At 44.8% G+C, this 20,469-nt stretch overlaps 1 protein-coding gene across 1 annotated transcript; it reads right to left on the bottom strand.

Annotated features, from left to right (window-relative positions):
- Positions 1-1,925: 1,925 nt before the first annotated feature.
- UBE2QL1 (ubiquitin conjugating enzyme E2 QL1) lies at positions 1,926-19,347 on the bottom strand. The gene is made up of 2 exons (XM_065832484.2): positions 17,831-19,347; positions 1,926-3,240 (listed from the first exon to the last, which is right to left on the bottom strand). The coding sequence occupies exons 1-2, from the start codon at positions 18,647-18,649 to the stop codon at positions 3,109-3,111; spliced, it is 951 nt and encodes a 316-aa protein (XP_065688556.1). The 5' UTR covers positions 18,650-19,347; the 3' UTR covers positions 1,926-3,108.
- Between the last annotated feature and the right edge of the window lie 1,122 nt (positions 19,348-20,469).

Here is a 20,469-nt window from a genome sequence, read left to right as displayed (position 1 = left end):
ACCAAAAGGCACCTGGAGCAGCTCTGCAGCCAGCTCCTACAGTAGGTCCTACCTAAACTGCTGTCCTCCAGCCCTACTTGGTGCCTCTTGTTGGTACTGTGCTGTTCTCCTTTGATCCGTCTTACCCCTTCCATGATCAGGTTTTATTTATCCTGTGTTTTAGCTGCTCAGTTGTATCTTCCCCAGCCTATACTTCTCTCTCTCTCTCAGGTCTTGCTCTCTTCCTTTCTCTCACACACCTTTCCCTTTCCCTTATTCACTTCTTTTAGGCTTGTCTCTTGCATAGAAAGTAGAACCTGTCTAGCATACAGCTAGACAAAAACCATGAACTCATTTTCCCTAAAATAGATCAACACTATTTCTAAACCTCTTAATTAACTACATTCCCAGCCATCTCCATCCCTCCCCGCTCAGAAGCACAAAGCCTCTGTGCTCCCCGCTGTCCCCTTTTTCCTGCATCTCCCCCAGCGCAGGCTGCTCCTGCTTTCAGCCGTCGTCTCTTCAATAGGAACAGTCTTATTTTTGGTGTTCAGGAACTTCATTCCGCCCTAGTTCATGCAGTGCACTTTTCCTTCTTTCTTCCTTGCACGATTTGTCGCTGCAGCTTATCACACACGCCCTGCTCCCCTTCTGCTACAGCTTCAAAGCACTCCAGATTTTTTTGTTTGCCTCCCCTACTGCTCCAAGACTCTGAGTGATACAGAGAACCTCCTACAGCCTGAAAGTAACTGTGATTTTTAGCGATGATGTTTGCTATAACTATTTAAAGCTCACTTAAGAAGACACATAATAAGTAGGTTTGAGGGAAGTGGTAGCAATCCACCCACTATGTTTCTTTTAGCTAACCCTTTAATTAAATATTAAAGATACGGTTCTCAGGAAGATTTAAAATAACCCACTGACAGAAAAAAAGAGACAGGTTAAAAAACAGCAGCAGAAGAAATAATCCCCCCCAAAGATTTACCATAGCTTCACACTGCTTTTAACATGATTTTACTGTGCAGATGAGGGAAGAGCTTTTCCCAAGGGAATTAACAAAACTTATGCTTTCCAGTGCTAGATCTCTCTATATGTTCTCAGGGAGTGCCACTAGGGATTGCAAAGTATTTGATGCCTAACTAAACATACTAGTTTCCTCTTTCATAAAGGATAGCAAAAAATGTTTATGAAACTGAGTAAATAAATTACTCGAAATGTTATTCCTCACTTTTGAGGGTAAAAGTAAACATACACTGAATTGCAGCATCATTTCCCAGTATAAAGCAGGGTGAGAAAAATCACAGCAAGATCTGCACAGATTTGTGGTATCAAGCATTTCCATTTGTAACTGAGATAAGACACACCAGGTGGGTACCACAAATGGTCAGAGGAGGAAGAGAAGAGGCAGCTGATGGAGACGAGAAGTGTCAGAAACCAGCTACATCCATGACACTGAGTGGCTCTGACCTGCATAACCTTTTTGGTGAAGGTTTTGACCATTTTTCTCCCTATCTAGCTGACAAACAGCTACCCTGGCAAAGCAACTATAGATAAACTGAGCAGTGTTTTTGCATTAATATCTACTCTGCTGCTTCTTCTCTTGTGTGTGAACTCCTTTGTCCTTTGTTAGTCTTTTGTTCTTCTCCAGTGTGAGTAGTTCCAATCAAACTCCAAACCCCAAAACTCTTTGTACAGTGTCCCATTGCTGTAACACAAACTGGCCAACACTTTCAATTCGGTCTTGTGTTAGCCATATGATGGAAAGTGTTTACAAACACACATTTTTTCCCCCCTCCAAACTATTCTTACAATCAATACTGTTCTGCTTTCATTTAAAATATTGCCACAATAGATATACCTATAGGGTGCCTAGAATTTCACAATAGAAAACATATTACCTTGAATACAAGAGCTGGTCAAAATGATTGAATTCCTGAGGCAACAGAAACGATACTGGTGATTTTATTCAGCATGTGTCCAATACGATCTTCCATTCGGAATCCACAATTTTAATGCTTTCTTGTACCATTCTAAACATCACCTTCAGCTTTTATGGAGTCCCTTAGAAAGGTTTTTCAATTTGTTTACCAGAAAACTTAAATCTTAATGATTAAATAATAGGACATTTATATACATCAGTGGGTTTTCTCAGATACTGGGCTCTAAGTACATACAATGTCTATTGAATGAAAATAAAAAAGAAAATTCCAGTCATGCAAATCATCTTACAAACCATGTTCCATTTGCCTTGAAAATTTTTACTCTGTACTGGCATATCATTTTAAAATTAAGCAGATAATTTTTAAGGTTGCTTTGTCCATTTCCATTCATTTTACCATTTTGAAGAACTTACAGGCCACATGCTACTGTAGAAGGTACCAGCAGGGTAATAATGGTTCTGCTGTCACCAACCACTCTGATCCCTGGCGTGGATGCGTTTGAAAAAAACCACCTAACCTTCAGCTAACTGCACTGGTTTATTTCTGAGCAGCACACCACAATATCAGCATAGATAGCACATTGTAACCTGTTGGGTGATCCCACTTAATTTATCAACACTAGGACCTTTCAGCATTTGAATTCTGGTTTCGTTTATGAATTAAAGGTCATATATAGAGCACAAATGAGGTCTAAATTTAGTCACAGCAGACCACAGTTCCACATAAAGACAAATCTTCAAGTTATGTTGACCTGCTAGGAGACGAAGATAAACAGCACAGCAAACATGTACCTGCAATGCACTGCTTCCCTATTAAATATTAACTGTTTCATTTACATTTAAATGAACTGAGCAGCAATGGATAGACTTTCCAGTACTGCTGTTTGGTGCTGCTGTCATGGAAAGAAGCTGAAGACAATGTGGGCTGTATGGGGGCAAATGACACAATCTCAGCATCCGCTCAAGTGACTTCAATGATGACCATTCTCCAGTCTTGAAATATAATCCTACACAGCATTTTTTTTTTCTCTCCCTCTGTAAACATATCTGTTCATAAATAACTTAGATGTCTCCTTGACATTCATGGTATGTAACTGAAGCTGAAGTAGAAAAGGATGGGTGGTGTACAGCACTGAGGAGATGTCACAGTACTTTTGTTCAGCATTTTTGTCAAGTGCAGGTTGCTAACATCAGCCATCAGAGACGGGTGGGGTGACCCACCCATATTTTTCATGGGTCTTCACCAAACTCTTAAATGTTGCTTCAGCTTCCTTTCGACTGAATGATTTTTTTGATTTGCCAGCTTTTCTGCAGATACGGCCCTGCACCAAACAAAAAAAAAAAGAAAACCTTCATTAAACACGTGAACAGGCAGCTGGAAACCACAGCCTAACTTTTCAACGCATCAGGCCAAAAGGCTTTCACTCATGGGTACCAGAAAGCGGAGTTCCCAAACTGGGCCAGACAAATGCATTATTAGAGATGACTAAAAATGATGTGCAGTGAAGTAAAAAAAAAAAAAAGACATCTGCTGGGCTATTTCTTCCCAGAGAGCCCCTGTGCTGGCAGCCTGCCCTGCCTGCAGCAACCAGCGGCTGCTGCTGCGGCTGTGCCACCCCGCTTGCCTCCCCTTCTGGGGCACAGGGACCCCTGCAAACAAACCAAGGGACCTCTGCCATAAAGCATTTGGTGGGCAGACCCTCATACCCCGCGGCCTGGTCAGGGGTGCGGACAGGGACGGCATGGAGCACAGCGACACGCCACAGGAATGGCACCTCGGCATGGCGGGGCCCTGCCTGGGGACAGGCAGGTTTTGTGGGGGTCCCCCTGGCCCTTTTCAGCCTCAGGAGAGGAATCAGCTCCCTAACACCCCCTGGCCTCCCCCGGCCCAGTGTCTGTGTGTGCAGGAGAGCGGCTGCTGCAGCCGCTGCCGAGTCACCAGCTCAGAGCTGGGGGGACACAAAGAGCTTTCAAACTAATTTTCATGCCACACTCGTAATACAGTCCAAGGTGTGGATATCACGCAGTGGGTGACCCTGGAGAACGACCACAAAAGCGGGGAGTTTCCAAGTGCTACATCTCAGAGCTCCCCTTGTCTCATCCCCCACCTCCCGCTGCTCACGCAGAACGCCATGAAAAAATACATCCATCCCAGCAAACACACTTCGTTTTTCTTCTAATCATCGGACCCAAGAGAAACTAATAGCTCTGGCAGTTCTTAAAGGCAGGAGCACCTTTAAAACAACCCACTTCAAACCTACATGAAAAAAAAACCTGATTTGTTTATTATCCTTTCATGACAAGCTTGGTAATAGATAAAAATACACACATTTAAATATACTGCATCTTTATTACTTTGTAATTAAATGCTATCTCTAAATGCACGCCAGTATATAACTTCAAATCCTTGTTTGGCAACAGAGACATTTACTGACTTATTAATAGCTTACCTGATTTTTCACATGGGTCCATGTCAACTACCAACTAACAGAGACACAAGAAAGAAATTTAGCTGCAAATTTGTTCCACTCTACAGCAATAATACCCTTTAAAATAATTATGCCTATTGGATTTGTCACAAAATAGTTTACTGAAGTCACAAGTTTAATAATTTTAATAACTTTGATAAACTGCACTGAAAGCCTTTTTAGGAGTAAATGGTATTTGATGAGCAGGTATCATATTACAGTGTTACACGTATTAAGAACCAAGTTACTATGTTCTCATTTTTTCAATTTTTTTTTTTCCTCAAAATGATGCATCAGGCTGCATCTTTTGACTCCTGTGTTTTATTGTCAATTTGGAATTAAAACCAAAAACTGTCATTTGTAATCACATGCAACAAATCATACTGAGAAAATAACCAGGTATATGGAAGGGAAAAAAAAAAGAAAAAAGAAAAAAAAAAAGGAAAAAGAAAAGTCTGTCCTCAGAGTATCAAAGTTATTTTTACAGACTAAAATGGGCAGGATTACTCTGCAGTGTGGACAAATCATTTCATTCTAGAAAGCTGTCATTGCTGTCAGTATTGCACAGATATGCTTTTGTGTTCAGCGCCACTGTTATTATAACAGAACTATGGACACATGAGATAAAAAAGCTGTTTCCTACTCCTTTTTTAATAACTCGTTTTTCTGTGCGATTTGACTTCTCTTTCAGAGTCTACCTTAACTAAAGATTAAGAACGGCCTCTAATTCCCACCTTGATTTACTCACAGACAATTTATACCCATCTGGTTTTCACAAAAATACGCTTTTCCTCGCCTTTCTCCCTAGTCGCCATTTACAGACTGGCAATGTTTTTCCTCTTTAAATACCCCTTGACAGACTAAACAGCGAGACACCCTTGCCATCCGCATACTAATCTGGCAATTAATATTTCCCAAATAAGGATGATCTGAATGGTACTCAATTTAACCCTGCTAGTAAATTTTCTTAAAAATTATTCCTTTTTAGTTTAGACAAAAGGAATACTTAAATAAAACTGAGTAACATTTTAAAAATCTCACTAATTATCTTACATATTTTTGCTGTTACAAAATTTGTTTTGTATTTTCTTCCTAATCTGAGCTTTTGTTGGAAGCATACTTAGAGAAACATAGGGAAAGATAAAGCAAAGTGCAACAGAAGATGAAGTCAGCACAAGATACGCTGTCCTCAAAATGTCACCAATTAAATACTTTTGAAAGTAAATATAAACTTACTCCACTACTTAATTTCTGGATTGTCTATTTGCCATGTCTTATTTTATACATATGTTTTTTTCATCACTTAAAGCTCTGATACCATTCTGAATTGTGTGATACCTTTGTGAATTGTGATCCATGTCTTCTCCAGCTTTATCCAAGTATTAATAACAATCTATACATAGAAATAGGGCCTCTGCATTGAGAACTGCTACCACTCATGTTTAGTGTCAGATACTTACTGCTTTCAAACAGGGATAATAAGAATTCTTTGGTGCAATAACGCAGTGAATATCATCACATCATCTTAAATGTTACTGGAGTCACAACAGATCAAATGAGCATTGTCCCGTGAGTTTATTCTCATACTTTTTTGTTATTAAAGTATCATTAGATCCACTTCTGAAATGCATTCTGGTACCATGTGCAGGTTCTATGTAAACTGCACCATCAAAGACCAGATAATTCTACCCCACTGTAGTCCATGCATTTCTTTGTTTATACAGAAACTATGGGTAGCATGGTCAGCACTGTCTCTTATTAACTAATATCCTGCCAGGTGTTTATAATTTCGATAAAATTTAACCTCCTGGACTGAAAGCTTCCCTTTTTGGTGCCTCAAGTAAATCTGAGGTAAAAAAGAAAGAAGGGTGGAATTTCAGTCAACGCACTCAAGATGCTTTTGTGTCTATACCTGAGTCGCATCTACTGTCTTAATGATTTTTACCTTTTTGGAATTCCCACAAAACTCTTCCCAAGTTTAACTAAAAAATGGCATTTTGCAAGCAACTATAAAAGAAAGCGTCAAACATTTTAACAAGCGATGTTACCAGTTCTCACTACAGTTTATTTTCAGATTGCATGCTACTTAAACATGCAGTAATTTTAACTCTGGTCAGGAGACTATGAGCTACTGCATTCTGTAAGGATAAATATGGTAAATACAGTACGCAAATACAGTGCTGGCCGTAGCTCAATTGCGCACAACTGCATCTGCACCAACCTCTAAACCACGCACGTCAGCACTGCCGTGGTAAGGAATACAAGTCATTTGCACAGCCAGTGTTTTGGTGTGTCCAGCACCAAATCAATAGAAGATAGCAAACCAATATCTGAGCAAGATCAAAACATTCCACAGAAGATCAAAAACAACAGAGAAAACCCAATAAAGCCTTTCATAAAGATATTAGCGTCAACTTTAGCTCTGAGAAGTCATACCAGGAGATCATTTAAATACTTGCAATACTTTCAAACACTCGCAGAGTGCTTTTCATAAAGAGATGACTGAAAGCCTAATTAAAACAAAGAGCTGGAGAGAACATTTCAGATTTTGCCATCTGCTGTGACTTCATGTACTTATCAAGATATAACTTTACCAAGCTAGAAACATAGGAAAGGTGAAAGCAATGCCACGGCATCCAACTGTTTTGCTCAAGCCACACTGAAATGCAGGGGGACACAGGCTGCGCTTGGCCTGCACCCCCACTTGTGCCCCTGTGGTGGGCAACTGCACGCCACTCACTGCTTAATCAAACTAATGAGTTTGAACAAACACCCGATAAGGATCCAGTCTACAACCCTGATAACTGCTAGGAGAAAGGCCTCCTGGAGCAGTCTGCTGTGGGTGGCCACCACATTCAGCAAAAGACCCAAAGTAAATCTCGCATGTGATCGGCACCCAGATTGACAGGCCACTCTGGGCAAATCTGGGAGCTTTTCTGCTTCTCAGTGATGCCGCAGTGGTCTCCACGTTTTTCCACAATCATGAATGCATTTGCATGTCCTCCCCTCAAGAGCGCTATGTGACACTGAGGCACATCCTCAAAAACATTAAACTCAACATCTAGTAGCTCCTTAAAGTCCTTCAGTATCATTATCAGCAATGTGCCATATCTCTTCTTCCCTGACAACCCCGTAACACGAAGTGGTCCGAAGACAGAGTTAAGTCACACACAGAGATACCAAATATGAAGTCTGAAGCTCTTTAGCCCTGTAATCCCACGACAACCATGAATCTGCCCACGTCTGGCCTGTGTGTTATGAAAAACAGTCCTGACATTTCTCCTGGTATTTCCAGAATCAGTATGGCCTCAAGCAGATTTCTCTGGCAGGGATGAAGGGATTTCTCTCTCTTGTCATACCAGCTACGGTAGGTCCCAGACCAAAACCTATCAGTTCTGGCATAGCACACAGCATCAGGTGTGCTTGTGGGCTGTACCTGGAAGGACAGGACTACATAATGGTGGCCGGCCCTTCACAGGATCATACAATCACCAGTTTCTGGCTAGAAGGGATCTATGTAGGTCTCCAAGTCCAATTCAGATACTTGGAGCTGAACTGCCAACACAGGTCAGCTGTGGCACTGCGTAGCCAGGTCCTGAATCCTTCAAGATTGTGCTCAGTTCTCTCCTGATCAAAGTCCCCGTGTTACTAGATCCTACATTTTCAGAGATTTATTGCATGCAATCATCAGCCCTTACAGCACTGAGGTTGCTCTGGAAACAGCGTAAGCCCCTGCACTACAGGTCCCTGAGATGCCACAGTAAAACCTTCAGGCACATCCAGACTTTTTTTCCTGGCCTGGTTAACAAAAAGTTGTATTCATTGTAAACAGTACACAGCTAATAGAAGCAGGCAAGCCTTCAGGTTGTTAGCACTGGTCTTAACGCAAACTCCTCAGCCCTGCGTTCCTTTCATTAATCCTGGATATGCAAATATCTCCAGGTTGGTCTTTCAAAGGCAAATCATACCCAGCTTCCTCGCATACGGCTAAACGTGGCCCACCATTTAAGCCAGCACAAGGGTGCATGGGCACAATTTAATTTTCTCCATCTCTTAAGAGATCTCCACAGCAGGCTTTAGTAACCCACCTCAAGGTAAATGTCAAGAAGTGGAAAACATGCAGAGGTTTAGAGAGGTAAACAAAAGACTGTAGGAAGTCACTGTGCCACCCACTGCATCTGTGGTGACCCCTCCAAGGACAGGAAGGAGACCCACAAGGATATACCCATTCTCCAAGTCTGTTGTCCCAGGCTTCTCCATGGATGACGCAAAACCTGTGGATTTTATAAGAGGTGGAGCACACTATGAGTCTCCCGTACATAAGGTGTTCCACTAATGTGCCAGTGACTAATGGCTTTGGGCTCCAACTGTTCCAAGCTGCATACTATGCAAACATACTCAAATATTTTCTGATAAATAACAGAGAAGTACAGTGCTTAAGCCTGAACCAGTCTTATTCTAGAATATTTAAACAAGTTTTCAGAGAAAAATATTTCCACTGGCTTTAGGGAAGCATTCAAAAGGATAGCAACGCTGAAGTGAGCTACTGTCATGCTCTCAGTGCAATGACTGCAATATGTCACATCATTGCTAGAGTGCAATATACACAGTCTCTCCTCCCAATTACATGGTTTGTAATTTTTTTCCTTCACGTAGTGATGAGGCAGAGTTAATCAATCATGCCTCAAAACTGCACAGAATCTATATTGCACTATATGTAATTTTTAGCTATAGCTAAAAGAAAGCAGTATAGAAAATGATGCTGACAATTACTGTTAATGTTGCAGCATAAGTTAATCAAAAATAGGATGTTTTCCTGCAAATGTGTTATTTCTGAAGCAATATTTCCACACCTTTTTTGCTCTCGTTTTTAAGAATAATCTATACAAAGAAGGGAAAACCCACCAAGTTCTGGCTTTAAAGCGTCCTGTAAATTGTTCCTTCTGGGAGTGTGACTGTTCTTTGTCCAGGAAAAAGAAATCTAAGTTCCAGCTGAGTAATTACTAATGGTCACTCGTCTGTGTTCAGCCTGGTGTAAGTAGCTCTTAATCTATATGAACGCTTACAGTCCCAATCCCTGTTTGACAGCCAGAGAAGTGCACTGCTCTTCCTCACCTTTCCCTTTTTTTTTGACAGCTGACCACATTCTTGGAAGGTGCCTCTAGGACCTCCAGGGCCGAAGGTGCAGTCTTACAACATGGTGGGCTTCCATCAAAAGAGATAGTCCCTGTCTCCTGCCATCAAACAGGCACCTGCTAGTCTAAATGATGAAGGGTTGTTTCCTCTGTTAGCCTTCTGCCGAGTTCCCTGGGCTCCCTCTCTGTGGAACCAGGTACAGCAGAGTTACTGAGGGTAAGTCCAGGTTAAAAGGCTGGGAGCAAGACAGCCCCTCTTTGCATCAGTCCACGGGTCCTCCACATCAGGAACCTGACATTACCCAAGTTAAACACAGTCACTGGTGTAAACCCAACCGAGGCAAAGCAAATAATTCTTTACGACAGGTTCTAAAGACAAAGGAGCTACAGCCCAGACAACAATGTTTATCTCCACGTTTCCCAAAGCTCCACCATGCTAAAAGAAAACCCCAAAACGAAGAGGAGTAAAAAGCAGACTACCTCTAGGAACATTTAATTGAGTTACAGCCAAATTCAGTAAGATTAGAGTCACAAGCCAATGAGCTTTTTTCCCTGCTCTTTATACAAATGTGTCAATCTCTTCACTATGACATGCTTCATACTGATGCACATGGACACCTACTCATAGAACCCCCACTTCTGAGTGCTTTAAGTACATGTCCTCAAATGACCTTTGGAAAGGTTATCTGTACTTTACAGGTGGGAAAGAGGAATATAGTGAAGTCGTACGACTTGCCCATGACTGCACCTGAAGTCAGTGGCAAAACCTGAAGGCTGAAGTTAGATGACTTGTCCTCAGCCTAAGTGTTCTAACTGGGAAATAACCTCCTCCCCAATAATTATAGAACAATTCAATATTAGGTATATTTCAATAGAAATAATATTGGCAAATTTGTAGAAAATTTGACATTTACAGAATTTCACAGAAAATTTGAAAAATCAGTAACAAATTTCCTCTTCTTTGTGATGTTTCAGGTTTTTAAATGGGCAAATATTATGGAAATAAGCCCTACACTTCTTACTGCATCTGGGGAGTTGTTACCATTTGTAAGGCAAACCCAGAAACAGGAGAAATATCTAGTCATTCCACAGCTCATAAAGCTTGGCTATGAGAAGCATCTGAGCTCCAGGACATTTCATAATGTAGGCTTACTCTTCCTTCCTCAGGTTTACTTTCACTCATCTTTGAATACAGATTTGGGACTGTGACTGATTTGTAACTCTATGAAGGAGTCACTGCAGAAGTTCCAGGGGTTCTGGAGAGCCTGCACAGAAGAGGATTAAATCAATGAGGATCACCAGTTTCAACAACATGCACAAATCGTGAAGCAGATAAAAATGTCTTAAGTGTGGTGCCCAGTTACCTGTTTCATGCAGATCAATAAGGACTGCAAATTCATTTTCATCAAAGCACATCTATGTTTCTCCCTGGTGGATGCTCTTCCAGTTCCCAATGCAGTGCTGGTTTGTTTCACTGCCAGCCGAGTTAGGTAGCAGAACCATCACCTTCCAATGCAGCTTGTCTGGCACCTTTCAGGATCTACCCAATTGCCACCATTTCCAGCCAAAGATCAATGTTGTGGGGTGCTCAGCATCCTTTAGCAGTGACTTTGTGGAGCAGGACTAAACCAGGTGTCAGACCAGTCCCAGCCCACATGCTTTAAAAAAAATAGTATGTGATTTAAGAGAAACCTGGTATTCCACTTACAAGCGAGACAACCAGATCCTGTGCACGTTAAATTTAACATATATTTTCAACCATTCAGACAGTATAATCACTGTAGTCCCTGCAGTTCTCACTGTTTAACCACAGAGTAATTGCACCTGGCAATCCTTCCATCCTCCCGTCTTCCTTCGTGCCTCATGTCAGCGTTACCTTTTCTGACAGCTACAGGAGAAGATAATTTGTAAACTGGAGGCTGCATGTGAAAGACTGAATATGCCAATATTGTCTCTCATCAGCCCAAAGGAGCTTAGATGGGAAAAAGAAATGCAGCTAATATTACCTTACTTAACCAATGCCCCACTTCGTGAGAGCAGATGCCCCACTTGGGGGACGTGCCTTGGATCACACCTCGCAATAAGACTCCCATGATACGAGGATCAGAATTACTTAGATACAGAAGCGTCTGGTCATGCATGGAAATCCCTGGGCATTGTGTAGATGCCAGGAAATCTGCATATTTTAAAGGCTAGTCTGTATAAGGAAGAGTAAATCTTCCTCACAATAGAAAGTGGGTCATCTAGGTTACTCCCCCAGGAGGACATGTCACCCCTTGGGAATAAGCTTTTTGCATCTGAAAAAATACAGTTCTTCAACAAAGTGTCTGACAAATACCCAAACGCTACACAGTTCTCTCTACCTGAACACTTTCACTGAAGAAAATGAGGACTTCTTTTGTAAATCAGGGAAGAAGAATCTTGCTCTTTTGAGCAAATTCAATTTTTCTATGATACAAAGCAGCAATTCTCTTAAATTCTTATTTAGGAAATCAGTCAGGTATTGCCAGGAAGAATTAGTTCTTCCTGCCATAAAAGCATGTTTTAAAATAAGCAGTTTGTTTCAATTTAGTGATTTAACTTATTTGATGACTATTCTAACACTAAGCATAATAGCTGAAAATATTTTAAAATTTTCCTTTTTATGTTTTGAAGGGGTAAAATGGAGATTATGATCCCCCTGCTTTTTAAAAGAATTAAAACAGCCTCCTAATTCAATGAGCTGGCATCTCTGTCTTCATTCCTTTCAGCAGAATATATTTGCATAATAATAGTGGATAGTCAGAACAGCAATATATCAGAGTACACATGAACAATGTTTTTTCCAGCCCATTCATCAGTCCCAGCATCTCAACATCGAAAATCTATGTGCTCCCACTTAAACTTCAGCTTGAAAATCCTGGGTTTCACAATCACAATAAAAGAGAAATCTTATAAGGCAAATATATATTATTTTTGTCTGCAGCTAAACAATATTCTTTGTTACCTCTTTGGCCCAGCATTTGTACCTTTCATGGGGAACAAGCCACATAATACACTCTTTGTCTCATCTGTAATCTTTGTATATGAGATGACGTGGTTTTCAACCATGGACCTAAAGTAACATTTCTTCCCTTTATGGTAACTGGCATAATTTGCTCAGGCAACTAATCGAAAGCAAAAAGCAAGCCAGTTTTATTTTTTCAAGGTCCTAATACGATACAATGGCTCCAAATAATTCAGAGACCACAGTGTTCTCTATACATTTCTGCAGTCTTTGAGATTAGGTGGTTTATTCATGGCTACAGTCCTCAAACCCGGCATCTGGAGTACAAAAACCCATGGATCTGCAATTAATTTCTGCTATACATATTTGAAAGACCTGGAGCCTGCTGACCTCCTGGACGCCATGCAAGTCCCATCTGCTCACTCATACTTTTGTTCGAAAGGATGAAGAAGGAGTAATTTAGACTATGATTAACTGCTACCTTCTGTATCTGTTTTCCATAAAATAAGCCAATTTCTTCTGTTTCAATCTGGTAGAAGTCAGCACGTAACTCTTGAAGCAAACTAATGGGATTCCACTGAGGTATTTCTAATATTACAACAGGAGGGATGAAAGTGCTATATACCAGCAACTTTTACTTGAATTCAGGAAATTTTCCTGTAGAAAATGAAACCTTAATTACAAGTTATATTTTGGTTTGGGTTTAAATCATTATATAGAAGCCCAGGACAGCAAGAGTACTCGTAACTATGGGTTCCTCATTCCTATTTTATTATGTCCTGATAAAATTTTTATGCTCCTTCTATTCACTGGAGGAGTAAGGGAGTATTATCCTCACAATTAAGACCTTTTTCTGTGACATAATCTGCAGAGTCAGCAGTTACCTGCCTTAGGCTGGCAGTCCTGTCCCAGCCTCCACAGAGAGATGGAGGGACTCACAAAAAGGAGGACGATGCTGCTACTGGTCAACACTATGGCAAGCTGAAACCCAAAGTCCTTGAGGCATCACGTGCAGTTGTATTAGTTGTTCTCAAAATAAAATAAAAAATAAATAAATAAAAATTCCTGACGCATTATTTGGACATTGGCACACATAGCTTTGTCCTCTCTTTAACATCTCCCAAAACAGCATCAAATTGTTAGTCTCTGGTGATAAACGACACGTCCATTACAGGATGCAAAATCCTCTTTCACTTTTGGATAGCGCCTGCTCCTTTCCATTTGGGACCACGTCATCCACCATGTTTTCGGACGAGGGAGATGGCTCCTCCCTGACAAAAGGGCACAGGCCCCAGCCGTGTGCATCCCTTGGGAGAGCCACGATGGACCCCCCACTGTTCCATTGTGCTCCTACCACCCACGCTGTGCCCCCTTCCTTCCTTCAGTTATTAACATTTTAAAATCTCTGCCTCTTAATTTATCAGTAAGTCCTTTTAACAGGTGCTGCTCAGAGGGAATAACGCTCAGCGGGCCACTCCCACATGCTGGATAGACAGACAGACGTGGCAGGCTCTGTCTAGACAAGCATGTCGAGCAGTTGCCTCCAGGAGAACAAACAACGGGTATTTACATTATTTCGTTAGCATCACCCCACCTCCTTGGCTGGCACTCCAAATCACGGCTACCATTTCTCCAGTTTGGCAGGGCCAAGCTTTCCCCCGTGATGATGGGAGCCTGCAACCAGCTGATTGTACAGGAAGCAAGTACAAAGTCATCTCCTTAAAACCAAGGCTACAGCTGAGTTAAGAAGAACACCAAGCTTTTTTTAAAATAAGATTCTGGATCCCAGACAGATAAACAGTCTTGGGCCTTTGATGTACTGAGAATTCCCCTCAAGATACTGACTGGAGCTGTGTGAATAATTGATTTTCTCAGCTGAACAGCTGAAGCAACCAACCAAACAAACCCCAACTTGTTTGCTAATTAACATTTTTTTCTTGAAAACGGGAAAAAAAAAACAAAACAAAACAACAACACATAGTTTGGGACTGTTGAATTGTTTAATTCAAACACGATTTCTCTCTCTTCCATTTTAAACTTAAAAAAGATCTAAAAATGCAATACTAGATTTGACCTAGGAAGCAAGGGTATGCATCCCATAAGGTAGGATATCTCAGGCAAGGTCACCTGAGGTGTATGGTTCCTGCTTGGTGAAATCTGGAGAAACAGCCACCCTGCTTTGAAATCCAGCCCCCAGGAGGCATGCTCTGGTTTGAGAACCTGGGCCCAGTTTTCCCTGCATACAAGGGCAATGCTGAAAAGTAACAGAAAAGTGCTGCCTCTTGACTTCCGTGTTGCACACTCACGTCACCTTACAGACGTAACTCCTGAGTCAAACGTTTCACCTGCGAGATGTCAGAATGACTCCTCTCCATTTTTCTTTTATTCTGCTAAAAGGTCTGTCAAATTCATTTTTAAAAAAATCTGAATTTGTCAAGAATCTTGACTGCCTGAGAATGTATTTTCAGTGTTAGTCTGCTTTTTGATCACTTTGTCATAAAATTGAAGGTTATATATATATATTCACAGGTTACTATTAGCTCTGACAAAAAAACAGACCAAGAAGTGCCGCGTTCCCCTCTGAAGAACTGGCAGCAAACGGCAGCGTCACAGTTCACCCAGCAAAACGGGACCGATGAGAAACACTGAATGAAATCAGCTGCCTCGGTTTTACCACTCGAATTGCCAAAAGGAGGCACGTACGCTGGCGGGACGCTCGGTCCTGCCCACCCCGGCGCCCACACCAGCCAGGCGCTCGCTCCCGGGTGCGTCACAGCCTCCAGGACTCATGGTGATGTCACGGTAAATCACGGTGCTGCGAGCCAGCGACATTTCTCTGGAAGCCCCCGAATACCCGCCAGCAGCACCGTGTCTCCCGCTTGGCATCACGGCTGCTGCCATTTGCTCATGTTTCGAGGCGGTGGAGAACCAACCTCACCCTTCCAGCCTTTCTGATTAATAGCAAGCGTGCTGAATACTGCATGCTATTGCAGAGTGCAGGCTGCTTACAGGAATTAGACAATTAACCTGGTGCAAGCCATCACTGTTTAGGACAGCTCCCTGTAGGCATCGAGATGACCCACAGCACGCCAAGAGCCACCCAAAACCAGCCCTGGAGCTCTGGGATATGTGGCGCCTCAGCTCTCAATGCTCCGGCCGCTCTATTCCCATTAAAAAAAAAAAAATACGGCCAAAAGTAGATTACCTGTAAACTGGAAAATGAAACTGGGATAAGGGAGCGCCTGTTGTATTTTGAGCTCTATTATGCAATGGAGTTGAGATTACATAACGAGGGGAGTGCAATTACAGAAACATGGCTCCTGTGACACTGAGCCCGGCCAGGATGACAGGCTGGTAACCCACCACAGGCTACACCTCTGTAACCCAGAAACTGAATTTATTGTCATATTACCTATTAACCTTTCCATTTGGAATGAATGATCTAAGACCCTGAAATGTGCACAGTACACCTACTTAACTACTAAATTGCTGGAAGCAATTTAGTTCTGCCTTTTTTTTTATCCCACACGCATTCTCTTTTTCTATAATTAACTTTGTAAACTTCCAGAATACTTTTATTGAAACTCTTGCATTTTTAATGTGTTGACTCATGATGCACACATAAACATCCTCTGTTATCAGAAATTACTACTGCTTTCTGGAAATCTCTTAAGTGGTTTAGGGAAGAAAATTGTCAAATTATCTAGCTTAATATTTATTACTAGTAAAACAATTTAGTGCTTTTCTTCACTGAGCCATTTTATGATTGCAGTAAATCTTAATGTAACCATTTTACATTCAGCATTCAATACTACAGAAAGATGCTTAATTATTATTATAAAAAGAAAGAATTTATCATTGTCCTTCTAAACTCTTGTTTAAAATAATAAGAAGCATGGTCTTTACACAAAGAGGTGGGTCAACAAATAGTCAGAAGTGGTAAGAGTAGCTATAGAACTTCAACATAACCCAGGCCCAATGTAAATTAAGGCTCTCTTTTTCTGGTAGATGTTTTTCATATCCCAAGGTGACCTCAGAAATTTGACCTCTTCAAAGGAAGTGCAGAGAAAAATACTGACTAAAAAAAGGAGCAGCAGGCCCAAACCAAACAGAAAGGAGGAAAAGCCACTTACAGAAGAGTCCACTAAATAATCAAAGTTAATTTTCAGTCTTAAGAGAAACCAAGCTTTTACTTCTGCTCATGCAAGCAGTTCCATGGAGGCAAACAGGAGTAACCTCATTTTTAAGCAAATTAAAAATATTGTATTATTTAGCCTTCCCCCTCCCCTTGCCAAGAGATGAATTTAAGAAGTTACTTAGCATCATTTACTGACAGATGTGCATGTCCCTGGGGTTCAAGGGCATTATTGAAGCGAACAGGAAAATCACCCTATCACAGCCATGTCGATATTGCCCACTACAGTCACCATAAAGGACTGGCCATGAGTTCCACCAGCAACAACTACTCATTTATTAAAAATGACCTATAAAATACTTCTAAGCATATTCTGCAGAGGAGAAAGAAAGAAAAAAAAAAAAAGTAAAAAATGCATTCAGCTCAGACTAAATCCTCTGCCCCGGGAGCCAGGCAGCTCCTCCAGAGAGGACAGCTGGCAGGAACCATCCTGCTGCTGTACCTGCAATACGGGCCCGAAATTACTTGTTCCTTTCACGGAGGGATATTTTAAACTGGCACAACTTTGTCGGCAGCTCAGGCTGCAATTCCAGATGTGACCCCACATCACACCTCTGTCCTGTGTGCCAAGACCCAAAGCCGGGAGCACGGGGGTTGCCTCTTCTCCCCCGAGGGATGCTATGCAGGCCAGCACCAGACAAAGACCTGGGGGCTGCAGCACCAGCATCTCGCCCTACGCCAGCAGCAGACCAGCAAGTATGGCTGACTAGTTAGTGAAGGGCAGGAGGCACAGGACTCGAATCCCAAACCTGACTGGAACCTGAAGATGCCCTTTGGCTGTGGGGTAACGGGCACGACGTCTCGGTGCCACATGCAGCAGAACCAAGCACTGGGACAAAAGACACGCGGGAGGACACGATGGACGCATGTGCTCCTTGCTCCTCCGGGCTGCCTCATACCTCTTTCGCACCTGCCTGAGAAGGGACCTCAAAGTATAACACACGTGTCCCCGCCTCCTTCCCACCAGTGATGCCAACTCCTCGGGGGACACCTGTCACACAGGCCTGGTCAAGGTCAGCCACAGGCATGGCTTGACCCGTTGCCCTTTGGGGTTCCCATCCCAACATGCACACAGACACACACCCCCCTGCCACATGCACGCAGAATGCAAGCCCGCGGACCCCCTACCTGCCCCTTGACCAAGCTGGCCGCAAACTGCCTCATGACAGCCTCCACGGTGTAGGCGCTGGACCAGCCGCGGGGGGTGAGCAGCTCCATGCAGATGGCTCCGCCGTCGAGGACGTAGCCGTTCTCCAGGCGGGGGCTAAGCACCCTCATGAAAGGCGGCGAGAAGGGGAAGTTGTCGGGGAAGGTGAGGTTGAGCAGGATGTACTCCGTGTTGGTCTCCTTCATGTCCTGCCACAGCACCGAGTCCTTGTCCACCTGGTGCAGCTTCACGTTCCAGTCGAAGAGGCTCTCGTCCACCAGCTCCACCGAGATGAAGCGGTCGCTGAGCCGCGCGATGTCCTGCAGCTCCTTCATCAGCCGCCGGGTCCGCACCTGCGTGCAGTGCTGCTGCCGGCCCGCGGGCGCCAGCGGCCCCGACCCCGACGGCAACGGCACCAGCGGCGCCGGCCCCGACCCGCACCCGGAGCCGGGACCGGGGCCAGGCCGCTGCGCCGCCTCTTTGCCGGCGCCGGGCTCCCTGGCCGCCTCCCGCGGCTTCTCCCTGCCGCCGCCTGACCGCGGCTGCGGGGGCTGCTTGGCGAACTCCGGCGCCTTCTTGTTCTTGTGGCCCCCGGGGCTGCTCTCGCTGCTGCTGCTGCTGCAGCCGCCGCCGCCACCGGGGGGGCCCTGCGGCTGCGGCTTGTTGCTGCTGTTCTTCTGGTTGCCCCTGCCTCTGAGCGAGGAGCCCTGCTGGCTGCTGCTGCGGTGGTGGTGCTTGGGGTCCTCCGTGTCCCGGTTGTGCAGCCGGATCAGCCCGATTTTCCGCAGCAGAGTGGCCATGTTGTACACGGCTCTGCTCTCCCTCTCGCCTTTATGGCTTGGTGAGGTATTATTATCAATTTAAAGCCCTGTTTGCGGGCGAGGGGGGGTGCACGGGGCGGGCGGCGAAGCCCCTTTCCCGCCGGTCTGGGCGCACGGGGCGCGGGCGGCGGGAAGAGAAAGGCGGCGGTGCTGCCGCGGGGAGGGTGCGCGGCTGCCGGCCGCCGCTCAAACGCCTCCCCTCGCTAAGGCTGCTGCGGGCAGCATTGCAGCAGTGGGGCTGCTCCCGGGGACATCACGGCTCCGCTACCGTGCCCATGATCCCGTGAAGGAAGGAAAAAAAAAAAAGAGGAGGAAGAACAAAACCCAAACCACCCGCAAGGGAGAGGCCCCCTCCCCCCCTACGCACAGCGGGCGAAATCGCCTGCGCTGCAGATGGCTTCCCCCAGCACCTTCGGCTCGCACGGGGCCGAGCCAATCCCGGCCGGCTCCCCCGCGGGCCGGTCGCCGCGCCGCGCCGGGCACCTCCCCCCGGAGCGGGGGGGACAAGCCGGCAGGGGCAGCCCCTGCGCCCGCGCTCTCCCGCAGCGGCGGAGCCGCGCTCCGGCCCGTTGTTCGGCGCCGCCCGGCCCCGGCGAGGGTAGAGGAGCCGCTCGGGGCGCCCCTGCCGCAGCCTCCGCCGCGCCGCGCACCCCGCGCTGCCTACGCGCCTTGCGGCACCGCCGCTGCGGGCCTCGGCGGGCGGGGGCGGGGCAGCGGCCGGCAGGCGGCGGGAGCCCGTCCCGCAGCGCCGTCCCGCTGAGCTCCGCTCCGCCCCGCGCTGCGGCAGCGCGGGTAACGCGGGCGCGGCCCTGGCGGCGGAGCGGGGTGGGGGCGGTGGCAGCGGCACTCGCGGGTGGCGGGTTGGTGCGCTGAGAGACACCACCTCGGGAGGGACCCACGGGTGGGTATCGCACACCTACACGTGTGTATGTGTGTGTCATTGCTCACACGGCTAGAAAATCATATACCGTCATACTTCAGAGTTTAGCGCACGTTTATGTAGTATGTATGCATCTGGGATATTGTGTCCAGTTCTGGGCCCCTTAGTTCAAGAAGGACAGGGAACTGCTGGAGAGGGTCCAGTGCAGGGCAACAAAGATGATTAAGGGAGTGGAGCACCTCCCTTATGAGGAAAGGCTGAGGGAGCTGGGGCTCTTTAGTTTGGAGAAGAGGAGACTGAGGGGCAAACCCATCAATGTTTACAAATATATATTAAGGGTGAGTGTCATGAGGATGGAGCCAGGCTCTTCTCAGTGACAACCAATGATAGGGCAAGAAGCGACAGGTACAAACTGGAACACAAGAGGTTCCACTTAAATATGAGAAGAAACTTCTTCTCAGTGAGGGTGACAGAGCACTGGAACAGGCTGCCCAGGGGGGTTGTGAAGTCTCCTGCTCTGGAGACATTCAAAACCCGCCTGGACACATTCCTGTGTAACCTCATCTAGGTGTTCCTGCTCCGGCAGAGGGATTGGACTAGATTATCTTTTGAGGTCCCTTCCAATCCCTGATATTCTGTGATTCTTTGATAGAGTGAAGATATGTAAAAACTGTATGGTCATGTGTAAGGACATAGTTGCATTTAAATGCACCTGTGTATATGTATTTACTGTGTGTACCTCTACCCACCCAAATACACAGAAGTGCATATATAAAGCATGTACTTACAAAAATCAATATGTAAACATGATGGAAAATTATATATAAATACATACATGTGCATAGGAGAAGGTTCTTCACCCAAAGGATGGTGGAGCACTGGAACAGGGTCCCCAGGAAGGTGTCACGGCCCCAAGCCT

This window comes from Patagioenas fasciata, chromosome 2, assembly GCF_037038585.1.
Source record: "Patagioenas fasciata isolate bPatFas1 chromosome 2, bPatFas1.hap1, whole genome shotgun sequence".
Lineage (NCBI taxonomy): Eukaryota > Metazoa > Chordata > Aves > Columbiformes > Columbidae > Patagioenas > Patagioenas fasciata.
The sequence above is the reverse complement of the archived record's forward strand: the minus strand, read 5'-3'. Positions and strand labels throughout refer to the sequence as shown.

Excerpts from the sequence above, each read along its gene's own strand:
- UBE2QL1 (XM_065832484.2), bottom strand. The coding sequence starts at position 18,649 with ATGGCCACTCTGCTGCGGAAAATCGGGCTGATCCGGCTGCACAACCGG. Across the intron at positions 3,241-17,830 it reads CCAGCTTGGTCAAGGGGCAG|GGCCGTATCTGCAGAAAAGC; the intron begins GTAGGGGGTCCG and ends TGTTTGGTGCAG.